The sequence below is a fragment of the Hemicordylus capensis genome, chromosome 3 (assembly GCF_027244095.1).
Source record: "Hemicordylus capensis ecotype Gifberg chromosome 3, rHemCap1.1.pri, whole genome shotgun sequence".
Taxonomy (NCBI): domain Eukaryota; kingdom Metazoa; phylum Chordata; class Lepidosauria; order Squamata; family Cordylidae; genus Hemicordylus; species Hemicordylus capensis.
In genome coordinates this window covers 31,277,875-31,304,750 of record NC_069659.1, presented here as the reverse complement: position 1 = coordinate 31,304,750, position 26,876 = coordinate 31,277,875, and the positions used below count along the sequence as shown (strand labels likewise).

Below are 26,876 nucleotides of genomic sequence, written 5' to 3'. Positions count from 1 at the left end.
AGTTTTTAACTCCCGCCATTGCCATCTCTGCTCTCCCGGTCCCCCTGCGGCCCGTCTTTTTACTCTTTTCTTTTCCCCCCGCCGTTTTTTTTTTTTTGTTCCCCGCTGCCGCCTCTGCTCTCCCGGTTTCCCCGCTGCCGCCTTAGCCCTCCCGGTTCCCCTGCTGCCGACCCAGCCCTCCCGGTTCCCCCACTGCTGCCTCTGTCCTCCCGGTCCCCCTGCGGTTGCTAAACATGGCCGCCCGTTTCTGGGCGGCCGTATCTTTCTTGCCCGTTCTGGGCATGCGCTCTGCACATGCCCAGAATGGCTGAGAAAGACACGGGCGACATGGGATCACGCTGGAGGCTTTTATTATAGAGGATTATTATCAGTTACTATTTGTGTATATTAGTTAGATTTGCTATTCTGATTTTTATCTCTTGGCTGGCCAATGGCTGTAATAAAAATTGATTGATACATCCAGTGCAAGCACAGCTTGAGCTTTTGAAACACCGCACCCATTTTCTGACTTTTATACTACATGGGTTGCTTTTATTCACTTCCCTGCCCCTCCAATAAGTGCCCACATCTTATTGGAAGCCAATCACCACCACCACTAACTTACTAAAAGAGTAATGGGTTTATGTGGAGATCAGTGCATATGTAAGGGTATTTAAGATAATACCTTTGATATGAGCCCCATTGCTTATTGAGATCATCAAGGGAGGCCCACCTGCAGTTGCCACCAGCTCATCTGGTGGCTGTTTGGGGATAGGCCTTCTCTGTTGCCACCCCAAGGCTTGGGAATACGCTCTCTGCTGAAGTAAGAACTTAATTAAACGATGTTAATTGTTGTTTTATTATGCTGTATTATGTTGTATTTATTGTAAGCTGCCCAGAGTCACAAGCTTGGTGTGGTATAGAAATACAATAGATAGATCATATTTATTAAATAAAAATATAATTGTTTGTGCAAGTCATTGCTCAAATTACTTCATTACTTAGGAGGATGTAGCACCCTCATGACCTTTGGGATGAAACTTCTGCTCAAAGGAATATTTGCTTCTGTTTCAGAGGATAGGATTTGAGTGTTGACAAGGCCAGACTTACCATGCTTGCACAAAGGTCAGAAACTTGCTTTTTCTTAAAGTAAGTTCTATTTAAACCTGGGACTAACTGCCAAGTACACATGCACAGGATCAGGCCATACACCAAAAGCTCAGATTATTTAGGGAACCAGATTGTGTGCTATATAGTATTCTCATTTACCAGGTCTGCTTGCAGGCTTTCTTAAAAAGTAACTTAAAATATGTTCTCACTCTCAAATCCTAAAGTGAAATGTTTGCCTTTAAAAGTTATAATTTGACAGGGCTTTATCGATAGGTACCCAACTAAATGTATAGCATAATAAAGACTAGACTGTCAGCTTCAATAAACATTCACATGAATAAAAGAGCCTTATGGCACCTTTAACATTTATTGTGCCATAAACTTTTGTGGGCCAGAGCCTACTTTGCCAAGCAAAGCAGCATGAAATACTAACTTCAGTAGGTGAATATAGCTATTCTCCAGGCAATGTCACAGTCTCTTCTGGGACAAGGACCAGGGGTGCATGCCACAGACCCTGGAGAGTTCCCAGGGAATCGTGTCAGGACCATAGTCAGACTTGATCAGGAGAAGACAAACAGCAGGTCTTGCAACAGAAGGAAATGTTGCTCCAGCAGTGCCTTTCAGTAAACGGCTGGATTTTGTAGCCTGTTGCTCAGGAAAGGTGGGGTGACGTTGCCTCTTCCATGAGCAAGCTTCCCCCTCCATGAGCAAGTCTTGTATGATTTTGCAGACACTTGCTTGGATGTTGCTAGGTGGCCTCCACCGTCACTGGGAGGTCCTCAGATGATTCCTCTAAATTGGATGGCATTGGCAAGATTGTGTTATCAGGCCTTGGTGGGGCTCCTAGCTGGGAGTTATTCTGGTTCATCTAGTACAGGGGTTCCCAGTGACATGGGGTCACCAGTTCCCTGAATCCGTGGTGCCTCCCAATCAATCTATTTTTCCACACTTCCTGCCCCACTCCCACCGAGGGTCATGACAATGCTCTGAGTACAGAGAGAAAGGGAAGAGTAACAAAATGAGGGGGAAGAACTACAGCTCAGCGGGAAAGCACCTGTTTTGCATGTAGAAGGTTCCAGGTTCAATCCCTGGCATCTCCAGGTAGGGCTGGGAAACACCATCTGAAACTGGAGAGCTGCTGCCAGTCAGTGTAGACAATACTGAGTTAAATCGATCAATGGTCTGACTCAGTGTAATATGAGGTTAAAAGTCCAAGTAAATGCAGCCTCACAGCCTAATCTCTATAACAAGCCTGCTCAACCTAGGCCCCCTCAGCTGTTTTTGAACTCCCATAATCCCTAGTCACATTGACCAACAGCCATGGATTATGGGAATTGTAGGCCAGCATCTGCAGGAGGGCCAGCGTTGAGCAACCCTGCTCTAGAACTTCCATGGATGAGCCGATTGATTACTTTGGCATAATCCAACAGAAGCATAAATTAAGAGTCTCATAAAAAAACACTTGAGAATTAAAAAAACCAGACTTGTAAATAACCACTCACCTGGTTGCTTGGGGTGAGCCACATGAGTAGGTTGGGAAATCCTTGTCAGTTGGAAGGGAGTGGACTCTGTCAATATGCCACAAAGGGCTAGTTTTCACCACCACCATCACCCCAATAACTGTAATGTGTTTATTTGCAAAGCTGGCTTCAAGCAACTTCTTACGTTTGGAATTATGCTATGCAAATCAACTGCTTTATTTACACTACTGACAAAAGGAAATCTGTTTTGCACCTAGGCCATCAGTAGTATTAATTCTGGTTATAAGATTGAGAAAATAATACTTTGTTTCAAAATGTGTTTCTTCTGCACACTTTTAAAGATTAATAAATAAAGTTCCTTATATTAGTCAACATTAGTAAAGCTCATTACAGAGATCAAAAATGTTTATGGATGGTGCAGTTGTTTCCTGTTTGCTTGCTATACATTTATTTCAACACGAGCAAAAAATTGCAATAGAAAAGTACATGGCACTGATGCAGAGCCCCAAATTCACGACAAGAGACACAGAGTTCCCCTGTGCGTGTGCAAGTTTCCCCGTATGTGCATGAAGCTGCCCCTCCAACAACTGTGTGGGGAGGCTCTCATGAGCAGGAGAACTTGGCACATGCAGTGGAGTCCCACAAGAAACGAAAGCATCCGAGCAACACGCTTCAACAGGTTCTTGCTTTTCAGATGTTGGAAATAAGGCCAAACGAGCCAAAGCAGGGAGTTCATCAGAATACAATACATACTCCACAGATTTATTTTAACTTCTCTTTTCAAAATGTAAAGTCTTTTTAAAAAGCATACCAGTAATAAAGCATATCAGTAATAAAAATGATTACAAGAGCTTTTTTGTGTGGTGGTGGTGGTGGTGGGAATCTTGCTCTCTAGCAGCAATTCCTTTTGCTGCCATATACTGCAGATCGGTCACATTGCTATGCTGTAAAAAATAAAGCTCTCTGTCGTATGGAGGTACAAGACAATACTTAGCTTCCAGTCTATGACTTGGCTAGGCCATTATGACAAACAGAGCAGGTGATCTCATGTAGGCATTAAGAAATATGGTCAGCATTGAGGACCTAGATGAAAATACACGAGAAGCCAGGGGATAACTACAGAACTGCATATTTGTTTTGCTGCACATAATTATTGTAATTTGCATACCACTTTCATGAACACCATGGATGGCAAACTACAGGTGGACATGCTGCATTTCTCACAACGACATCTATAGTTCTAGTCTGAAATAATCAGTAACATAGGGTGAATAAACCTGAGTCAGCCTGTAACAAAATCTTGGCATATGTACTGCCAAAAATGGCAAAAACAGAAAAACAGGCCTCCCCACCACCTCAACCATCCTGTCTCTTTTCAGCCCTTTAGTATGCCATACAATATTTACAGCTTTTTGGTGATCCTCAGGATTTTAATAGGATCCTGTGGGCCACACCCATGTATCTTAGGAGCCATATGCAGCCCCAAAGTCATATGTCACTCCCTTGATTTTATAATAACCTTTAATATGCACTGGCCTTATGTTGCAAACACCCTGTTATACTAAGGCTCTTTGGCATGCAAGTGGATTAACAAGGGCATTGACCCCCAAGTAAGGAAGCCTCCTCTGAGGAATGTACAACATTTGGTACAAAGCCGCTTTTCACCCCTTCCCATCCCTCCTGTATCTCTCCTTTCTTCACAAGTGCGTATATGTCTTTTGTGAGGAGGGTAAATGACTCTTCAACATTGGTGGCCTCTTTGGCTGAAGTTTCTATGTATCTCATCCCACAGGCAGATGCCAGTTCTTCCGCTTCCTCTCTTGTCACCTGGCGCTGTGACTCCAAATCACACTTGTGTCCTACCAAGATAAACACAATCTGGAAGGGCAGCACGTGGATTTTCGCTTCGTCCAGCCAATCACACACATGTTCAAAAGAAGACCGATTCGTGATGTCAAACACCAGTAGGCCACCTACCGAATTCCGGTAATAGGAGCTTGTAATTGCCCTGTAAAATTAAAAGATAAAAGTGAGAGAAGCTCAACAGGAATGCAAACTCTATGTTCACATTTGTATTTAAAAATAGCAGGATCTTTTTAAACCTGCAATGCTCTTGAAACAAAACACAAAACTCTAATCTAAATAAATAAAAATGTAAAAAGAAGAATTGGTCTTATTCTGTTATGACCCCAGATCTGGGACACACACACACCCCATTTGGGGGGCAAGGTGGAGAGTTTGGAGGATGAGATGGATTGAGAACCAGCCAGGACCCCCAGAACCAGCCAGGAGTCTCAGGTGACTCCTTATCATTGGGACCCCCCACATTGGGACCCCCATGGTCCCCAGGCTTTCCCACACTCTTTCCTAGCCTCCTCATGCTTTTTCTCAACCTCTCCTGCTTGTCTCCCCACTCTCCCCATGAACCCTCCTGGCATTCCCTGCACCCACCCAGCCTTCCATGCATCAGTGCTGAGTGGGGAAGTAAAGTGGGCGGGGGGACCTACCACCACTCTGCAACCACCATACCACCTGGAGTAATTGCCCTGGAATTGGCTGCCTCCACATGATGGTGGGGGGGAGGAAACTGACCTATTGGAGCTGCCAATATTTCTGACAATACAGGTCTCATGTGCAATGTTGCAAAACCACTAGTCCCTTTCATGGGATAGGGATGTGCACGGAACTGGCAGGAGTGGGTCAAAGGTGGGGGGCATACCTTTAAGGATGGGGGAGGGTGCCCTTACCCCTCCCGCTGTGTTTCCCCCACCGGTGCTCCATTGAATAAGTCCCTGTCAGGGCAGAAGCATACCGCCCTGCTGTCCCGGTGTCCTCCTCAGCCGGACGTTAAAGGAAGTACCCGGCGTGCATGTGCACACTGCACTCACTTATGTGCACGTCGACCAGAAACACGAGCAAGCATGACATGTGCATCCATGCGCTTGCCATGCGCATGTGTGCCAGGTACTTCTTTTAACTTTCAGTCGAGGAGGACACTGGGGCAGCAGGGGGTATGCTGCCGCCCCGACGGTGACTTATTTAATGGAGTGCCAGCGGGGAAAACGTGGCAGGAGGGGTAAGGGCTCCCTCCCCCCGCCCTTAAAGGTATGCCCCCTGTCTTAGAACCGGCGGAACCTCCAGTCCATTGAACCGGTTCAGAGGCCCATAAAGGGCCTCCTAACTGGTTCCATGCACATCCCTATTTGGGACATATACAAGGTAGCAACATGTCAGACAACACATCAACATATGTCAAAAACTAATGCAAAACTAATTTGTGCAAAAACAAATCTGGAGCAGATGCTCCTTTTCTACACTATGTCAGTGTGTTCTGTCCTTGTGCTAACACAACAGCATAACACTAGTCTGGATGTAGGCCATTCCTTCTGTGCTGGTAAATCTGAAAAAGTTCCAGTGTATGGCCATGTATCTCCCTGCCATCTAAGGTGCTGTGGAATCAGAAACTTACAGATTTAGAATTACATCATGCAGAGTGTTTAATGCTTTGGGTTTCATTCATTTTTGCAATAGCCCTGTGATTCAGGTTGGCATTACTCCTATTTCACAGATGAGGAATAAAGAATGGTCAAATATGGTCTCAGAATCAGTGTTCTTTCTAATTTTTTTCATCTGTGTGCGGAATGAGTTTTGTTCTGGGCAACAGTATCAAGGCAGTGTGTGTGCACATGCATTCAGAGTGGAGCCCAGCGTTGCTTCTAAAAGGGTTTTCCAGATGTTGTTTACACAATTCTCAAAATCCCCAGCTCCAATGGCTTTTGCTTGGGGATTATGGGAGTTATAGTCAACATCTGAGAATCCCTGTTAGAGTGAACAATGGTGGGGCCTTCCTGATTCAACCTGAGTGGGATCGAAAATTAACTGAGTGGACATCCAAAAACATGTGAATATGTGCACATGCCTTAGAGGGAATACTGCTCACAATCTGATCATCTGGGAATGGCTGTGGCAGTGCAATGGGCTATGCGCTACAGAAGTGCATACATAGCTGAGTGATGAGCAGCCATAGCCTGGTCCTTTGCCACTCACAGTTTCAATCACTGCTGTCTTCAGTTAAAGACAAGTTAGGTACTAGAGCAGGGAAAGACTCCTGCCTGATGCTCTGGAAAGCTGCCAGCAGACAGAGGTTTGTTTCTTTTTGTAAAGTCCTGGATTGCTGAACCAATGATCCAGCTCAGCATACGGAGTCTTTGTGCCAACAGTGGCAAGAGTGTAATCTGTTTTGCTTAGCTGACAGAAAGGAGAAAACAATTGTTTTGCATCATGTATTTTGTTAGCCTGTAAGGACAACAGGCTATGCAGGTCTAGCTGCGGACAATCTAGGTTCAGATCATCAAAACCATTTTATATGGCTGTTGGATTTATTGTGCAAAAGCATATAGTATTCATACCTTTATCACGAAAAGGAACTCACCAGCTGTTGCCTGCAGGGCAGGGCCCCTATTCAATGAGAGGTTTCCCCTATAAATCACTGCCAGTGTTCTCTCTAATCTTTTTCATCTGTGTGCAGAACTAGATTTGTTCTGGGTGGCAGTATCAAGGCAGTGTGTGCGCACAATGCATTCAGGGTGGGGCCTTCCTGATTCAACCTGAGCGGGTTCTAAAATTAACTGAGTGGACATCAAAAAATGTGTGACTGCGCACACATGTGCACACCTTAGAGGGAACACTGATCACTGCCACTCCGCCTCCCCAGCCAAGGACCCGGGGCTGATGGAACACAGGGAAACCTGGCGGGCAGACCTCAGATAAGTCTGAATATATACAATCATCAGATTCCTTTATTAGTCAACAGACCATAATACAATAATCAAGTAGTACAAAATACAATTAGTGACATGAGTGATTCACCACAGACCCTTGGAATTTATACTATTCATTTCTAGCAATTGCCGCCTTGTAGTGATTACAGCAACAAGGTATTTGACCATACTTATTGTTACTGCTTTGTCGTATCCAGCAAGCAGATAAGCAACACAGAAACCTCTGTCACTCCCCTGAAATGGGGTCAACAGGGGTTTCAAAAATTTACTTCTAATGTCATCGTAATGCACACATTCTAGCAAAACATGCTCAACAGTTTCGACATACCCTTGCCCACAGGAACACAGTCTCAGATCAAAGGGGATTTTTTTGAAATGGCCTTCCGTGATGGCAGTAGGTAAACAATTAAATTGAGCCACCGTAAAAAATTCCCTATATTTGGGCATGGTTAGGGAATACAAATAGTTAGAGGACAACCTTATGTCCTGATATATATACATAAAAAGGAACCATGAAACTACAAATCATAGGAACATAGGAAATTGCCTTCTACTAAGTCAGACCATCTAGCTCAGTATTGTCACTCTACACAGACTGGCAATGGCTTCTCCAAGGTTACAGGCAGGATTCTCTCTCAGCCTTATCTTGGAGATGCCAGGGAGGGAACTTGGAACCTTCTGCAAGCAAGCATGTAGGTGCTCTTCCCAGAGTGACCCCATCCCCTATGGGGAATATCTCACATGTAGTCTCCCAGTCAAATGAAAATTGGGGAAGACTCTGCTTAGAAAAGGGGACACCACAAGACCATCTCTCCTCCACAGAACAACATAAAACAACTTCTGTAGATTGATAAGTAGTAAATTTAATTTAATTTAATTTATTTATTTATTTATTTAACATATTTTTATACTGTCCAAATCTCTGGGCGGTTTACAACATAATATAAACAGAAAGTAAAACATTAGTAAAAACAAAAACAAAAAGTTTAAAACATCACAACAATTTAAAAGTTTTAAAACAATATTTTAGAACAGCACTAAAACTATTAAAAAATATTAAACAAATGCCTGGGTGAACAGATGCGTCTTTAAAGACTTTTTAAAAGCTTTCAGAGATGGAGAGGCTCTTATTTCACTAGGGAGCGCATTCCAAAGCCTCGGGGCAGCAGCGGAGAAGGACCGTCCCTGAGTGGCCACCAGACAAGCCGGTGGCAAATGCAGACAGACCTCTCCAGCTGATCTCAGTGGGCGGTGGAGTTCATAAGGAAAAGAAGTTCTCCTAAATACCCAGGGCCCAAGCTGTTTAGGGCTTTATAGGTTATAACCAACACCTTGTATTTTGCCCGGAAACATACTGACAGCCATTGTAGCTCCTTCAATACGGGAGTTATATGGTCTTTCCGAGATGACCCAGAGACCAACCTGGCTGCCGCATTCTGGACCAACTGTAGTTTCCGGACTACATACAAGGGCAGCCCCACATAGAGAGCATTGCAGTAATCCAGTCTGGAGGTTACCAGTAGATGTACCACTGTTTTGAGGTCATTCATCTCAAGAAATGGACGCAGCTGGTGTATCAGCCGAAGCTGATAGAAGGCACTTCTGGCCACCGCCTCAACCTGGGACACCAGGGAGAGACTTGGATCCAGAAGCACCCCCAGACTGCATACCTGTTCCTTCTGGGGAAGTGCGATCCCATCCAGAACAGGCAAATCAAAATCGTCTCTTGAGTTCCGACCCCGCACAACGAGTGAATCCGTTTTATCTGGATTCAGTCTCAGTTTGTTATTCCTCATCCAGCCCATCACGGACTCCAGGCAGGCATTTAGGGAGGTTATGCCTTCTCCTGATGATGCTGACATGGAGAAATATATTTGGGTGTCATCAGCATACTGATAGACAATATGGAGCCCTGAGGCACACCATACAAAAGTTCAGATTTTGAAGAACAGTAGTCTCCAAAGGATACCATCTGGAACCTGCCCGAGAGTTAGGAGCGGAGCAACTGCAAAGCAGTTCCTCCAGCTCCCAACCCCCTCAGATGCTCCAGAAGGATACTATGGTTGATAGTATCAAAAGCCACCGAGAGGTCCAAAAGGACCACCAGAGTCACACTTCCTCTATCCATTCCCAGTTGGAGATCATCCAACAGGCCAACCAAGGCAGTCTCCACCCCATAGCCAGCTTGGAAGCCAGTTTGAAATGGGTCAAGATAATCAGTTTCCTCCAAAACTGTACGGAGCTGGGAGGCCACCATCCTCTCAGTTACTCTGCCCAGCCATGGAAGGTTGGAGACAGGCCTGTAGTTGCTCAACTCCAAGGTAGGCTTCTTCAGAAGAGGTCTAATAATTGCCTCCTTAAGACAAGGAGGCATCCTACCTTCTCTCAGAGATGCATTTATAATCTCTACCAGGTCTTCTACAACAACCCCCCACCAGATAATATAAGCCATGGCGGGCAAGGGTCAAGAGAACAGGTGGTAGGCCGCACCGTTCCAATCAGCTTGTCCACATCCTCAGGAGTCACAAACTGGAACTGATCCAAACTAATCACACAAGAGGAGTCGCTGGACACCTCCACATCAGACACTGAAGTAATTGTGGAGATAGAGTCTAAGTTGGCCCGAATATGAGAGATTTCCCCCACAAAGAATTCATTAAACACATCACAGCGGGTAATTGATGGTTCCGGATTCTGATTCAAGGGAGGATGGACACATACTAGCCCTCTCACAATCCTGAACAACTCCACCGGGACATGAACTTTTAACATGACAGTATAACCATTAATGGGATTTGTGAACTCTCTTAACTGTAATGATTGTGAACATGAACCTTTGACATGTTCCTTTATATACTGAAAGTATCTATCTACATTCTGTTAACATCTGAATGTAACATAAGAACAAAAGAACAGCCCTGGCTACTAGATCAGACCCAAGGCCCATCTAGTCCAGAATCCTGTTTCACACAGTGGCCCACCAGATGCCTCTGAAGATTTGAGATTTTTTGCAGTGGAAAAGGTTACCATATCTTCAAAGAAGGGTGAGAATCTCTATCTTAAACTTCCCCAAAGTGAAGCTTTTTGGCTTTTTACATTAAAATCGATGTCTCCAAAAGGTCTTAATGAATAACTAGACCTGTCTGCATATCTGTAAACTGTTTACAGAATAACTACACTGTAAAGTCCCCCCCCACCCCCCAATTTAGATGAGATAGAGTTTCTTCTGAATGACTGGGTGAGGTCTCTTAAATTTATTCCTGGATTGTTAGAATGGTTGTCAGCCCACTTCTGTTATAAATTGGGTTCTCTTTAGTGATCTGCTCAGTTTGGTTTAGGTTTCAATGAGTGAGGTCCTAGGACTTTGTTTGAGGAGAGTTGCTAGTTACACATTTTGTTCAAAAAGTTATATTCATTGTTTTTTGGTATTAGTTGCAGTATATTTGTGGTGGGGTTATTCTGACACAATGTATGTTTTGAAGGAAGCATGAAGTTCATTCAAACCTTTTAGAAGATTAAGAGATCTTTCATAAAGGAACATAGTAATTATGGTTTACTAAAAGTTTTGTTATTAAGAAGATCAAGACATTATCCAAAAAATAATACATCACTTTGGGAAAGTGGACACATCATTATGAGCATCTGATCCACTAGAGAAAGATGTTTTGAAATTGTCTCTTTTGTAGTTTTTATGGATAATCTTTCATTTTTGGACTCACTTTCTGACTTGTGGTTTTTATGGATAATTATTCTTTTATGGGCTTCCTTTCTGATTTGTAGAGTTTTATGGTTCCATTTTATTTGTGTTTATATGCAGATGTTGTATATTTATATATCTGGTTGTGAAGCTAATTTGTGTTAAATTTTGTTCTGTTATGCTTTGGTTCTATGTATATGGTATTTATTTATATATACTGTGCCTGTTTTTAAGAGGTATCAAATGTTATAATAGTTAATTGGAGGATCTTTTTTCTGGTTTTTGTTTGGTTTGGATTCCAGATCCCAGTATGCTTTGTTTTTGGTTATATCCACATTCATGCCAGAATAAACTGCCATCCAGAAATGACCTAAATGAGCAATTTCAGTACCGGTGTGGCTGTAAATACTGCCTGCGCCTCTGGAGTGCAAAGGAAGCAGCACTCCTCTCAAGGACATCAAACAGGACAAGAGCTACTTCGCCCTGCCCTGCAGAAACATGAACAGTACCCCACAACGACACAGCTGCAGAGAGCACCCATTTCATGAATGCAACCACTCTACAGTTGTTTATTTTCCTCAGTTTATATATGGGCAGTTCACACAACTGTCACACTAATTCAGGAGCTGGACAGACTCATGGTTTTTTATTGTGTGTTAAATAAGAACAAGGACAGAAGCAGGGAGCTTGATCATCAGTCAAGCCCGAGCTGGGTAGGGCAATTTTCTTGCCTAATTCATTCAGAAGATGGGGACAGAAGCTGGGTAGGATGTGCTTGTCCCACCTGGCTGTGGCTTGACCGACGACCAGGTTCCCCACCTCTGATCTTGTTTGTATCTAACACACAATCAAAAGTTGGAAGCACACTCAGCTCCCAAATTAGAATAGGAGGCTTTTCCTACCCTGAGGATAATTATGTGAATTGCCCTATATTTCAGCTGGTTTCCTCTAAGAAAGGATGTTAGAGAAACATTGGGCCAGTTCAGATTACTTCTCCTCCACAAAAAACTGGCCCATGTGACCAAGAAGGGGGATGAATCAAGAGTGTTGTGCCATCCTGATACTCTCCTTGGGCATCCAAAAAGCTTTTGACAAAGTTCCTCATCAAAGACTCCTGAGGAAACTTAGCGGTCATGGGATAAGGGGACAAGTACATGTGTGGATTGCTAACTGGTTGAAAGACAGGAAACTGAGGGTAGGTATAAATGGAGAGTTTTCACAATGGATGGAAGTAAGAAGTGGGGTCCCCCAGGGATCTCTACTGGGACCAGTGCTTTTTAATTTATTCATAAATGATCTGGAAGCAGGGGTAGGCCAAATATGGCCAAATTTGCAGATGATACCAAACTCTTCCGGGTAGTGAAATCCAAAACGGATTGTGAGCAGCTCCAAAAGGATCTCTCCAAACTGGGGGAGTGGGCGACAAAATGGCAAATAAGGTTCAATGTTAGCAAGTGTAAAGTGATGCACATTGGGATGAAAAACCCCAACTTCTACTATATGCTGATGGGATCCGAGCTGTCGGTGACTGACCAGGAGAGGGATCTTGGTGGACAGCTCGTTGAAAGTCTCGACTCAATGTGCGGCAGCTGTGAAAAAGGCAAATTCCATGCTAGGGATCATTAGGAAGGGGATTGAAAATAAAACGGCTAACATTATAATGCCCTTATACAAAACTATGGTGCGACCACACTTGGAGTACTGCATACAATTCTGGTTACCACATCTTAAAAAGGACATTGTTGAACTGGAGAAGGTACAGAAGAAGGCAACCAAGATGATCAGGGGCCTAGAGCACCTTTCTTATGAGGCAAGACTATAACACCTGGGGCTTTTTAGCTTAGAAAAAAGACGACTGCGGGGAGACCTGATAGAGGTCTACAAAATCATGCAAGGTGTGGAGAAAGTGGAGAGAAATTCTTTTCTCTCTCACACAACACTAGAACCAGAGGTCACTCCATGAAATTGATTGCCAGGAGGTCTAGGACCAACAAACGGAAGTACTTTTTCACACAACGTGTGATCCACTTGTGGAACTCTCTGCCACAGGATGTGGTGACAGCCAACAACCTGGATGGTTTTAAGAGGGGTTTGGATGGCTTCATGGAGGAGAGGTCTATCAATGGCTACTAGTCGGAGGGCTGTGGGCCACCTCCAGCCTGAAAGGCAAGATGCCTCTGACTACCGGTTGCAGGGGAGTAATGGCAGGAGAGAGGGCATGCCCTCAACTTCTGCCTGTGGCTTCCAGCGGCATCTGGTGGGCCACTGTGCGAAACAGGATGCTGGACTAGATGGGCCTTGGGCCTGATCCAGCAGGGCTGTTCTTATGTTCTAGAGTATCCAAATAAATGGAGAGTTTTCAAAATGGAGGGAAGTAAGAAGTGGGGTCCCCCAGGGATCTGTACTGGGACCGGTGCTTTTTAATTTATTCATAAATGATCTAGAAGTTGGGGTAAGCAGAGATGTGGCCAAATTTGCAGATGATACAAACTATTTAGGGTAGTAAAATTGAAAACAGATTGTGAGGAGCTCCAAAATGATCTCTCCAAACTGGGTGAGAGGGCGACAAAATGGCAAATGAGGTTCAATGCTGGCATGCACATTGGAACGAAACCCCCCAACTTCACATATACACTGATGGGATCTGAGCTGTCAGTGACTGATCAGAAGAGCGATCTTGGGGTCGTGGTGGACAGCTCATTGAAAGAGTCGACTCAATGTGCGGCAGCTGTGAAAAAGGCCAATTCCATGCTAGGGGTCATTAGGAAGGGGATTGAAAATAAAACTGCTAACATTATAATGCCCTTATACAGAACGATGGTGCGGCCACACCTGGAGTACTGTGTACAATTCTGGTCATCTCTGACAATCTAAAAAAGGACATTGTAGAACTGGAAAAGGTGCAGAAGGGGGCAGCCAAGATGATCAGGGAGCTAGAGCACCTTTCTTATGAGGCAAGGCTACAACACTTGGGGCTATTTAGTTTAGAAAAAAATACAACTGCAGGGAGACATGACAGAAGTTTATAAAATCATGCATGGTGCAGAGAAAGTGGATAGAGAGAAGTTTCTCTCTCACACACACAACACTAGTCACACAATGGTCATTCCATGAAATTGGTTGCCAAGAAATGTAGGTCCAACAAACAGAACTACTTTTTCACACAACACACAATCAACTTGTGGAATTCTCTGCCACAAGATGTGATGTTGGCTACTAGGGATGTGCACAGACTGGTCCAGAGCCCATTCTAAGGGCCTCCAGACCGGTCCGAACCTGGGACTGGGTCGGCGCTGGGGGTGTGTGGACCTTTAAGGGCGGGGGAGGGTGTACTTACCCCTCCTGCCACTTTCCCCCCTCCAGCGCTCCCGGTTTTGTAAGCATTTGGGGAGGCAGGGTACCTTCCTGCCGCCCCTTCCCCTGTTCCTTATCAAAAGGCTTCAAAAGCCTCACTGCACATGTGCATGTCATGTGAGCGCATCACATCCTGCGTCGCATGCATGTGCACGTCAGGCATGTGTGACGCATGGACGTGACGTGTGCAACATGTGCACACGCAGTGAGGCTTTTGAAGCTTTTTGACGAGGAACAGGGGAAGGGGCGGCAGGAAGGTACCCTGCCGCCCCAAATGCTTACAAAACCGGGAGTGCTGGAGGGGGGAAAGCGGCGGGAGGGGTAAGTACACCCTCCTCCGCCCTTAAAGAGCCCCCTCCCCAGTGCTAGACCACAGAGGTGCGGTTCCGTGCACACCACTTTTGGCTACTAGTTTGGATGGCTTTAAGAGGGGTTTGGATAACTTCATGGAGGAGAGGTCTATCATCGGCTACTAGTAGGAGGGCTATAGGCCACCTCCAACCTCAGAGGCTGGATGCCTCTGAATACCATTTGCAGTGGACTAACAGCAGGAGAGAGGGCATGCCCTCAACTCCTGCCTGTGGCTTCCAGTGGCATCTGGTGGGCCACTGTGTGAAACAGGATGCTGGACTAGATGGGCCTTGGGCCTGATCCAGCAGGGCTGTTCTTGTGTTCTTATCCCAATGCCTCATCAGCACACACACCCTTTGCATTGGGGGTGGGGTGGGGTGGCCTGGAACACTGGCCTGAAAGAATGGCAGCCCTACCACTGAAAGACGTCTCCGTCATGAATTTGTTGAATCCCCTTTTAAAGCTTTCTGAATTAGAAGCCATCATCACATCCTATGGCAATGAATTATATTAACTTCGCATTGTGTGAAGTACTTTCTTTTATTTGTCCAGAATCTATTGCCAGTAAGAACAGGCAGGATCTAAATGTAACAAACAGACAGATATTTTCTTCAACTCCCATTTGCACACCTCCAGTGCAAAGCTGCTATAGGAAATCTTGCCAGCCTGGAAGATTGTGCTACCCATATCTACTGTCAAACTGAAATGTGAGCCCCAACTTCCTGACTTTAGGTCCAAAGATGTGATCATCAGTGCACCCTACTAATGCTCTGTTTCTTTAAACCATCAGTTTAAGATGAGAAAAGAAAAAATGCACGAGGACGCACTACTGCATGGACCTTCCTAATCAAAAAAAGAAATTAGGTATAACAAAAGACCTTCCAGAAGAATCTCTTCCAAAAATCGGATTATGAGCTTAGCCATGCAGACTGTTCCTACTTTATACAAAAAATGTACCGACCTACCAAAGCCAAAATTTGTGCCTTAATGCATTTATAGAAATTAAACAAAGGCTTTTAGCTTATTTCACGTCATCTATTTCGCTAGCTTGTGGGAAGGACAAAAGGCTACTCAGCCCCTGAAGCCTCAGCCCCTGACCAGAGGGAGCCCAGCTTAGGATCCCATGGCTTTTCCTGAAATTTCCACAGGCACAGATTTTCACATTTATGGCTGCAATCCAAACAGCCACCTTAGGCACCCAGTTGGACTTCTGTCTTCTCTCTCCCTTGGAACAGTCAATTCCCCATGTGGCAACACAGGCTGTTTCTAAAACTTCTCCAAAATTCAAAAATATTTCCCATGCAGGAGGGAGATGCTGGTGTTTGAGAAAAGCTAGTACAAAGTTACCACCTTAAGCGGTGCAGCGGGGAAATTCTTGACTAACAAACAGAAGGTTGCCGGTTCAAATCCCCACTGGTGCTATATCCGGCAGCAGCGATATAGGAAGATGCTGAAAGGCATCATTTCATACTGTGTGGGAGGAGGCAATGGTGGTAAACCCTTCTACCAAAGAAAACCACAGGGGCCTATGGGCACCAGGAGTCAAAATCGACTTGACAACACACTTTACTTTAGTACAACGTTATGCTGGGTGTACAGGGCTAGTTCTCTTGCATGGTTATGAGATATCCACCACCTAGAGATGTACATATCCGGTGGTATAGAAATATTATAAATAAATAAATAAATAAATTAAATAAATGGTTGTCTTGATGTCAGCCTATTTCCACAACTGTAAGAACTAGAAAAGGAGCCCTAAATTTTTTAGGATGCTGAATTCTGCACCAGTTATAAAACTGCCTGTGCACTATGGGTCCTTCTACACATGCAGATAAGTCACATGGTACAGAGTTCCTGGGACTGTACCATTTCAATATTCAGGTGGGAGAGTGCATGTTTGAATGTTACCCCTTATCAAAATCTCCCTCTCCATGGAAAACTAGCATGTCAGATAGAGAATGTTAATCTAGGCTTCTTGATATGCTAGTTGTCCATATGCAGGGAAGTACTGAAGCATGCAATCTGCCATCAATCCACCATTTGAGACTGCAGACACACGTCTAAATATTCCCCCATATTAAAATCTTCCTGTCTATGGTTGAGAGTTTCAATCTAGTCTTCTTCCTGGTATGCTAACTTTTCACATGCAGAAGGTTTTCCCCCAGGGGTAGCTTTGGAACATGCAATCTGCCAGTTGCATCTGAAATGGTACACTGCTAGGACCTCTGCATCATGTGATTTATCAGACCATGTACTTCAAATGAAAGGAGCTAAAATATAGACTGTGCAAATTTCCATCTGATCAAGCATATATGTAATTATTTGAAAATATGTAAAATGCTACATGCAATATTGTTTCAATAAGACTAATTTGTCACAGGCCAACTGTTAAATGTTAATTAATAATGCAAAACTGTAGTGGATTTATTTTTCTTCTAGTGTATCTCTCTGTTAAGTAGCAGATATGCTAGAGGTCAACAATCAGCACATTTATTCTAAAATAACTAAATGAATAAATTTACATGGCTCATCTATGTATTGATTTCTCTTAGACGTACATGAGAGTTCAGAGAGCTGCCGGATACTGATGAGGACAATAGCGACAGGGATGGGCAGCCGGCCGGTGGGCCGGGAGTTGATGGTGGCAGCGGGCAGCAGGAGAGCGAGGAGGCAACTGCGCCAGGGGCGGGTGGGGAGGAGGTGGCAGAGGTGGGTGGCGACTGGGAGGAAACTGCGGCAGTTGCAGGCGGGCGGGCAAGGAAAAGGAAGGAAATGGCGAAGGAGGCAGGCTGGAGGGGGGAGACGGGGTGGGTGGGAGAAAGCTGCAAAGGCGATGGGCGGGGGGAGGAATGAAACAGTCAGGTGGGGAGAACTAGAGGTGCAGATGCTCTGTGCCTGGCCCAGCTAGTTATGATATATTACTCTTGCATATGGTCATGATAAATGGTTACAATGATTTGATTCACAGCTCAAATGAGATATCTATTCTGGTCTGTTGAAGCCTATTCACAGCCTTTTCAAAGCTTGATACCTTGTCACTGGACAAACGGGCCTCATGCTAGAAAATTCAAAAGGAAGTTAGTTTTCATCTGATGTTAAGCAGTAAATTGTTGGAACTAATAAGATGACAAGTTGTTCTGGTAAGAACTAATCTACCTACTTTCCTTTCACTATAATCTTAAATTATAATTGCCATCTTCAGTTTTAACTGTTCACATGCCTACCAACTTGAATTGGGGTGGATGGCATCATCACAAATTATGCCATTGAAGTATCCCTATGTCTCATTCACTACAACTGTACCAAATTTGGTTCAAATCAGTTAGACAGTCCACAAGTTAGCGCACTTGCGCCTCATCCATTCATGCATACACCATCTTGAATCAGGGTGGATGACATCATTACCAACCACGCCCTTGAGCCATCCCTATGTGTCCCTACAACTGCCCCCAATTTGGTTGAAATCAGTTAGCCCACTTGCGCCACACATCCACCATCTTGACTTGGAGTGGATGATATCATCACAAACTGTGCCTTAGAGGTGTCCCTACAACTGTATCAAATTTGGTCCAAATTGGTTCCCACTTGCACCTCAAACGTTCATGCGTCCACCATCTTGAATGGGGTGGATGACATCATCACAAATTACACCACTGAGGTGTCCCTGTGTGTCACTCACTACAACTGTACCAAATTTGGTCCAAATTGGTTCCCACTTGCACCTCAACCATTCATTCATCCACCATCTGGAATCAGGATGGATGACGTCATTACAAACTACGCCCCTGAGCCACCTCTATGTGTCCCTACAACTGTTCCCAATTTGGTTGAAATCAGTTAGCCCACTTGCACTACACAGCCACCATCTTGACTTGGAGTGGATGATATCATCACAAACTGTGCCTTAGAGGTGTCCCTACAACTGTACCAAATTTGGTCCAAATTGGTTCCCACTTGCACCTCAAACGTTCATGCGTCCACCATCTTGAATGGGGTGGATGACATCATCACAAATTACATCATTGAGGTGTCCCTGTGTGTCACTCACTACAACTGTACCCAATTTGGTTCAAATTGGTTAGACAGTACACAGGTTAGCCCACTTGATTCTTGTGCCTCAAATGTTCACATGTCGCCATCTTGAATTGTGATGGATGACATCATTACAAACTACACCATTGAGGCATCCCTATGTGTCCCTACAAGCTGTAGCAAATTTGGTTTAAATCAGTTAGGTGGTTCACAAGTTAGCCCACCTGAGCCTCAAGCATTTACGCATCTGCCATCTTGAACTGGGATGATGATCTGGACATCATCACAAACTATGCCATTGAGGTGTCCCTACAACTGTACTCAATTTGGTTCATATTTGTCCAGGAATTGCAAAGTTGATGGCGGGGGGAGGGCACACACACGGACACACAGAATACTGGATGATCCCATAAGCTTACTTTCCTTAAGGAAAGTAGGCTGAAAAATGGAATGTACTTGTTATTACTACCTATTATGATGGGAGAACAGGGAGGGTCTGTTGCAGAGACTTTGGAGGGGTTAATGGCAGTTATCATATAGGTGAAATTAAAAGGGTGCACTTTGAAATATCGCTGGGGTAAGACTAACTCTGTCCATCGTGGCCCCAGGGTTTGGGGATGAGGATCAAAGCCTGTTTTCAACTATGTCCTTGACTGCAATTCCTTAATTTTATCCCATAAAAGCAGGAGCCCTTGAGAACTGATTCAGCCTTTATTTGCATAGCTCCACTTCTTCATCTGCATAGCTTGACCTGATGAATAACCCTAGGAACTAGCATATATATATGAATGACAACCTTCATCCTCTGTTTATTTGAATACAGAATCTACCTGGATTCATCAGTTATTTCTAACAACATGAGGAGAGCAAGGGAGGGAACATGCAAGCCCTACAGCAGGGCTGTACAACTTTGGCCTTCCAGTTGTTGATAGACTAAAACTCCCACCATCCTTCACTATTGGCCACTGTGGCTGGGGATGATGGGAGTTGTAGTCCAACAACAGCTGGGGTGGCAGAAGTTGTACAGCCCTGCCGTAAACCCATCTGAAATATCAAGTGCAGAATCCCAAGGTCTAAGCCACAATGAGTGAACAGTCCCTTGAAGACATCAGAAAACATTCAAATATACCCAATTCTCATGCTTATTAACAATTAAGTAGAAAGCTTAACTAGATATGGCAGTGTCAGACTCATGACATGTCATGGCCAAACAGATATAAAGCAGAGATTCAGGAATGTGGAGAAGGAAGAGCAGGGGGGAGAGTTCTGAATCCTTTCCTTGCTCTTCCCAAAATGTGCCATGTGGTTTTGGGGGACAGAGTATGGGCAGAGAAAGGGTTTGTCATGACCCCAGGCACTCCGAGTGACCCTGTGCTACTGGAACCATCCACACTGGGAGCAGGGGTGTATCTAGGGTAGGGCAGGTAGGGCAGGCAGGGCACTTGCCCCGGGCGCCACTTGAAGGGGGCACCATTTTATAAAATTAAAAAATGGCTGCCAAAAACAAAATGGCCACTGCTCATGCCCAAATGGCCTCTGTGAGGCCCTAGGCCATGACATGCCTCGCAGAGGCCATTTGAGCATGCACAGTGGCCATTTTATTTCCAGCGGCCATTTTTTTTTAAAAACTGTTTTTAAAAATGGCCATCGCACATGGTCCCTGCGAGGCCCTAGAGGCCAGTGGGGGGAGGGGGAACCTTTGCAGACCTCCCCCCCACGGCCTTTAGGAAGCCCCCCCCCAAGGGACTACAGGTTTTTTAAAAATTAAACAAATTAATATAATATAAGTCACTGTACACATATTCAGTTTGGCACTATGTAAAGAGAATCAGGGCTTGTGAATACTGAGTTGAAGCTTATGAGATAGGATTGTATTCATTTGCTCTTACTTTGCTTCTTGTGATAAGTGAGTTAAATGTGATGTCTTAATAATATGGCTATTAATGGTGAGTTTGTCTTTGAATCAGTGTGAAATCCTTACTATTAAGGCCACTGGGAGTTTCTTGCTCTCTTTCTTTCATTTTAACTGTCTTTCTGAAAGACTAGAATATATTCCAAGCAGTGAGACAGCTTACTCTGCATATCCTTTAATTATTTTCAGAGTATCTGGGAAAAGTCACATTCTCCATTTATTTTTAAAACATATGTAATAGTGATGCTACAATGCATAGCAGAGAATTAGACAGGCACTTCTGTTTTGTTTTCCAAGTACACCTCCACATAGTCTTTGGGTATTTCATGAGCCCCAACATACTGAAATTTGTAATTTTCCAGCATTTTTTTGGTCTGGCTACGGCCACTGCTAAATAGTTTTTGAAATATTAAAAGATTAATGAGATTGACTTGTATTTTTGAGCTGATATTATGGTAAAGTTATCTGAAAGATGGGTGTCAGATGTTTGGACAGGGGGCACAATTTCAGTGCTTGCCCTAGGTGCTATTTTCCCTAGATACGCCTCTGACTGAGAGAACCAGAGCCAGCATCCCCATCAGCATCCTCATGGTCCTACTCTTCCTCTGACCCCGAGGCATCCCTTGAGTACCAAACTGAGGTCCCCAAGCATCACCCAAGCCAACACCGAGAAAATCAGGCAAGTTCCTTTCAAGCTACAGAGTCTTTCCCAGGGAAGGGAAGGGAAGGGAAGGGAAGGGAAGGGAAGGGGCCAATCTATCTGGCCAGCCCTTATAAAAACCAGCAGTCTGCTTCCAGCATCTGCTGGAGGAACATCCATTTATGCTGTTGCAGCCAGCACTCTTGCTTTGCTGCTTGGAGCTATCCAAGGTCCTGGCCCTTTCCCCCTTGGAACTGTCCGAGGTCTGTGTCCCTTCCGGATCCTTGCCTCATTGGAAGCCCCAGCTTGTCCTAGAACAGGAAAGGGTTCAGAACTCCTGACCTTCTTTTTGAATATTTATTGATATTTTATTTACCCATATAAACTGTGTACCCACTTTGCACTCTTACCCCCCCCACCCTTTACCGCTGTTCAGTATGACTCACATTCTAACATATGGGTCATAGTCCCAAAACATCCAATTAGGCCTTTCGCATTCTCACTCCACACAGAACTGCAAGAGTATGAAAATAACTTGCCATATCTGTCTTAAAGAATGATCCATCAATCAATTTCACTATAGTTACATCCTGCTTTTTAAAAATAAATTACATTAAAAGCAGCTAATACTTAAAATAATCCATCAAAAATACAATATTAAGTAATGTTAAGTATGTGTGATTATATTAAGTAAGGCATATTTGTATTACTTGTTTACTCATTTGCTAAGTGATGAGCCAGCGTGGTGTAGTGGCTAGAGTGCTGGACTAGGACCAGGGAGACCCGAGTTCAAATCCCCATTCAGCCATGAAACTAGCTGGGTGACTCTGGGCCAGTCACTTCTCTCTCAGCCTAACCTACTTCACAGGGTTGTTGTGAGGAGAAACTCAAGTATGTAGTACACCACTCTGGGCTCCTTGGAGGAAGAGCAGGATATAAAATGTGTTTTTTAAAAAAGTGTGTGTAAGTGATGGCTCATACTGATGATCTGTTTTAAGGGGGAATTTGGACCAAACTGGGCAAAACAATAGTGGAAGATAAATGGTAGGTAGGGAGAATACCTTAGCATCTTCCTTGTCTCTGCCCTGGTGGGAGAAGTAATTCTGCAAAGAAAATTAGCTAGAAACAGCAGTTTGTTTCTTAAAGGCAGGGGCTACGCACTCCACTTTAATTTCACATCCTGTAACCTGGATTCCTTATCCCGAATCCCACAGTGTCTCTGAGGCAAGGACCAGAGATGCACCAGACAGTTCCAGACAGGTGAGGAGAGCTGGTCTTGTGGTAGCAGGCATGACTTGTCCCCCTAGCTAAGCAGGGTCTGCCCTGGTTGCATCTGAATGGGAGACATGATGTGTGAGCACTGCAAGATATTCCCCTCAGGGGATGGAGCCACTTTGGGCAGAGCAGAAGATTCCAAGTCCTCCCCCTCCCCCCGGCATCTCCAAGATAGGGCTGAGAGAGATTCCTGCCTGCAACCTTGGAGTAGCTGCCGCCAGTCTGTGTAGACAATACTGAGCTAGATGGACCAATGGTCTGACTCGGTATATGGCAGGTTCCTATGTTCCTATGCTCCCAGGGCAACAGGTCAGGACTATATTCAGAGCTAGTATTACAACAAAAAGGAGATGTTGCTCCTGGAGTGTCTCTTGGTGAATTCCTGGGTTTTGTCGTTTGCTATTCAGGCAAGATTGCTTGGCCCCAGGAGCATACCTTTGATGTTCTTTAAAGGGACTTTGCCCAGTTTTGCAGGCACCTGCCCCAACAGTGCTGTGGGGGCCTCCATCATGGCCAGGAAGTCCTTGGAAGACTCCTCTGAATCAGAGGATACTAGCAGCGCTGAGACACTCAGGTCTACTACTACTACGATGATGACTATTTATATACCGCTCTTTCACCAAAGCTCTCAATGCAGTTTACATAGCAAAATAAATAATACATAAATAAGATGGTCCCCTGTCCCAAAGGGCTCACAATCTAAAAAGAAACATAAGGCAGGTACCAGCAACAGCCACTGGTGGAATGCTGTGCTGGGGCTGGATAGGGCCAGTTGCTCTCCTTCTGCTAAATATAAGAGAATCGCCACTTTTAAAGGGTGTCTCTTTGCAAAGTCACCAAGGGAGGGTACTGCCCCCTGGGTCTCACGGGCTGACAGGGCCTCCTGGTTCATCCAAGACAGGGGTTCCTAATGGCCCCAGCTGCCTGGACTGGTGAAGCCTCCAATCCAACTTATTTCCCAGACTATTGCCCTTGTCCCTCACTGATAGCCTCCATGACACTAAGCTGCTCCCTGATAGGGATGTGCATGAAGCATTTTGAGCAAATTTGGGGGTGGGGGGCGGATATGTGGCTTACACACAGACACAGACACAGACACAGACACAGTCCCGCAGACACTGATAAACAGAGAAAGAAACAGATAGCACAATTAAGGCTATTTTGAGTAGGGTAACCATGTTAGTCTGTTACAGCATACACAGAAAAGAGTCTTGTGGTACCCTAAAGACAAACAAAAGTATTGTGGCACAGACTTTCATGCATGGTTTACAACTTGCGTGAAATATTATTTTTAGTTCAGTCAAGGCAGGGTACAAACAAACTGCAGAACAGTGGGGCAGCTGGGACCTCTTGCATTTAATGACCTTTCATGTAATGGCGCAGCGGGGAAATGACTTGACTAGGAAGCCAGAGGTTGCTGGTTCAAATCCCCATTCGTATGCTTCCCAGACTATGGGAAACACCTACAGGTGAAACTCGGAAAATTAGAATATTGTGCAAAAGTCCATTAATTTCAGTAATGCAAATTAAAAGGTGAAACTGATATATGAGACAGACGCATTACATGCAAAGCGAGATAAGTCAAGCCTTAATTTGTTATAATTGTGATGATCATGGCGTACAGCTCATGAAAACCCCAAATCCACAATCTCAGAAAATTAGAATATTACATGGAACCAGTAAGACAAGGATTGAAGAATAGAACAATATCGGACCTCTGAAAAGTATAAGCATGCATATGTATTCAGTACTTGGTTTGGGCCCCTTTTGCAGCAATTACTGCCTCAATGCGGCGTGGCATGGATGCTATCAGCCTGTGGCACTGATGAGGTGTTATGGAAGACCAGGATGCTTCATTAGCGGCCTTCAGCTCTTCTGCATTGTTTGGTCTCATGTCTCTCATCCTTCTCTTGGCAATGCCCCATAGATTCTCTATAGGGTCAGGTCAGGCGAGTTTGCTGGCCAATCAAGCACAGTACACTGTATACTTTTCAGAGGTCCGATATTGTTCTTTTCTTCAATCCTTGTCTTCTTGATTCCATGTAATATTCTAATTTTCTGAGATTGTGGATTTGGGGTTTTCATGAGCTGTACGCCATGATCATCACAATTATAACAAATTAAGGCTTGACTTATCTCGCTTTGCATGTAATGCGTCTGTCTCATATATCAGTTTCACCTTTTAATTTGTATTACTGAAATTAATGGACTTTTGCACAATATTCTAATTTTCCGAGTTTCACCTGTATATCGGGCAGAAGTGATATAGGAAGATGCTGAAAGGCATCATATCATACTGTGCAGGAGATGGCAATAGTAAACCCCTCCTGTATTCTACCAAAGACAACCACAGGGCTCTGTGGTTGCCAGGAGTCAACACTGACTTGACGGCAGATGCATCCATGACATGCAAGAGGCCCTACTGTTTATCATATCTTCCTGCCTTCACTTCATGCATGTGATGAAGTTGGATCTAGGGCAGGAGTAGGCAACCTAGGCTCTCCAGCTGTTGAACTACAGCTCCTACCATCCCAACCACAATTTTGTGGCTGAGGATGATGGGAGTTGTAGTTCAACAATAACTGAAGAGCCAAGGTAGGCTACCCCTGCTCTACAGCATGATTTCTTATTCCACAATAAATCTGTTTATTGCCCTTAAAGTACCCAGAATACACTTTTCTGGAAACACAACAATAAATGATGTTGAGGATCTTCTAGCCCTATTCACATATTATGTTCAATGCATGCACAGCTTGTGTAGAGAGCATGCATGTTGTACACTCTGTACACACACACAGTTATTCACATGTTGGTTCAATGCATATCCAGCAGTACATTTCCTATCTGTACTCTGCATTTGAGAGGTCCTGTACCCGAGTTCACTTTTAATATGGCAGGTACAGTCATTCACAAACACATGTACATATATACAGATACCTGTATGCATGTAAAGGTAAAGTGTACCGTCGATTTCGACTCCTGGTGCCCACAGAGCCCTGTGGTTTTCTTTGGTAGAATACAGGAGGGGTTTACCATTGCCTCCTCCTGCACAGTCTGAGATGATGCTTTTCAGCATCTTTCTATATCGCTGCTGCCGGATATAGTACCAGCGGGGATTCAAACCGGCAATTTCTGCTTGTTGGTCAAGCATTTCCCCGCTGCGCCACCAACAATGCAATCTATGAATGGGACTTCTGAATCAGCATGTTCTGAGCGGCAGAACGCGCCTCTGTGAGGCCAGTCTGCGCCGAGTTAGCTGTGAGGACAGTCAAGGGTTAACAAACACACACCCTGAGCGGGAAAGGTGGGTGGGGAACAGACTGGGAATGCCCGGCGGCGAAGGAGAGGCACTCTGCACATGCTCAGGTGGGCGTCTTAGATTGCTACTTAAATGGCTAATCAGCACTAGTAATAGGCTGGGGAAAGAGAAAGACTAGATTCTGGAACAGGACTTTGGCACATAAATTATAAATAGATAAAACTGGGGGAAGTTGGGGAGGGGGAGAGAAGAAGGGCGGGGTGGAGTCCGCAGTACCTGAACCTCTCCTGCCCCGCCGTGTCCCAGAGCTGCAACTTGATCCTCTTGCCGGGCTCGATCTCCACCAGGCGGGAGAAGTAATCCACCCCGAGGGTAGGATCCGAGTCCATCGGTCCTGGGAAGCTGCCCTTGGTGAAGCGGTGCACGAGGCAGGATTTGCCCACCGTGGAGTCGCCCAGCACGATCAGGCGGAACTGGTAGATCCAGATGGCCGCGTCCATGGCGGCCTCTCCGGAGCTGGAGGCGGCGTGGGGGCCGCTCGCCTCGGCCTTGTGGGGGTGCCTCCTCGGGCGGTGCCTGCACCGAGCTCCCACGGCCCCTATCCCAGGCATTGGCGATGCACCACCGCGCGAACTTGGAGGGAGAGAAGGAGGGGCCTCTGAGCGGGGGGGGGGCTGGCAAGAAGCGCGGGAGACCCCGAGGTGAGAGACTAGGGGACCCCCCTATTAAAGGAAGCAAAAGACTGGAGGCGGGATCGGGGCTGTATTTGGCTGCCTCCTCCTGCCCCACTCTTCCCACGCCCTGGCTAGAGAGGAAAATACCCAAAGCGGGAAACGGGGGAGAGAGGAGAAGGGATCCGATTGAGGGCTCCGCTTGCGTCGCTGCTGCGCGTCTTTGTTCCGTTTGATTCTGCGGCGGGGGAGGTGCGCGGGCTGTTTTGCCAATTTTCTCCTCGTGGTGGTGGGGCTAAGGGTGCGGGGGGGGGGAGGAGGAGGAGTAAGGCGG

The 26,876-nt window shown here is 45.1% G+C and overlaps 2 protein-coding genes across 2 annotated transcripts in view; one reads left to right on the top strand and one right to left on the bottom strand.

Moving 5' to 3' along the window:
* Nucleotides 1–3,296: 3,296 nt before the first annotated feature.
* RAB39A (RAB39A, member RAS oncogene family) lies at nt 3,297–26,866 on the bottom strand. The gene is made up of 2 exons (XM_053310996.1): nt 26,148–26,866; nt 3,297–4,578 (listed from the first exon to the last, which is right to left on the bottom strand). The coding sequence occupies exons 1-2, from the start codon at nt 26,480–26,482 to the stop codon at nt 4,158–4,160; spliced, it is 756 nt and encodes a 251-aa protein (XP_053166971.1). The 5' UTR covers nt 26,483–26,866; the 3' UTR covers nt 3,297–4,157.
* SLC35F2 (solute carrier family 35 member F2) overlaps nt 25,929–26,876 on the top strand; it is a 60,655-nt gene continuing 59,707 nt past the window's right edge. Inside the window, exon 1 of the mRNA XM_053310982.1 lies at nt 25,929–25,978. Within this exon, the coding sequence (XP_053166957.1) occupies nt 25,971–25,978 (8 nt within the window). The 5' untranslated portion in view covers nt 25,929–25,970. The remainder of the gene's footprint in view (nt 25,979–26,876) is intronic.

Coding starts and splice junctions, on each gene's coding strand:
- RAB39A (XM_053310996.1), bottom strand. CDS start 26,482: ATGCCTGGGATAGGGGCCGTGGGAGCTCGGTGCAGGCACCGCCCGAGG. Junction 4,579..26,147: donor GCGGGGCAGGAGAGGTTCAG/GTACTGCGGACT, acceptor TTAATTTTACAG/GGCAATTACAAGCTCCTATT.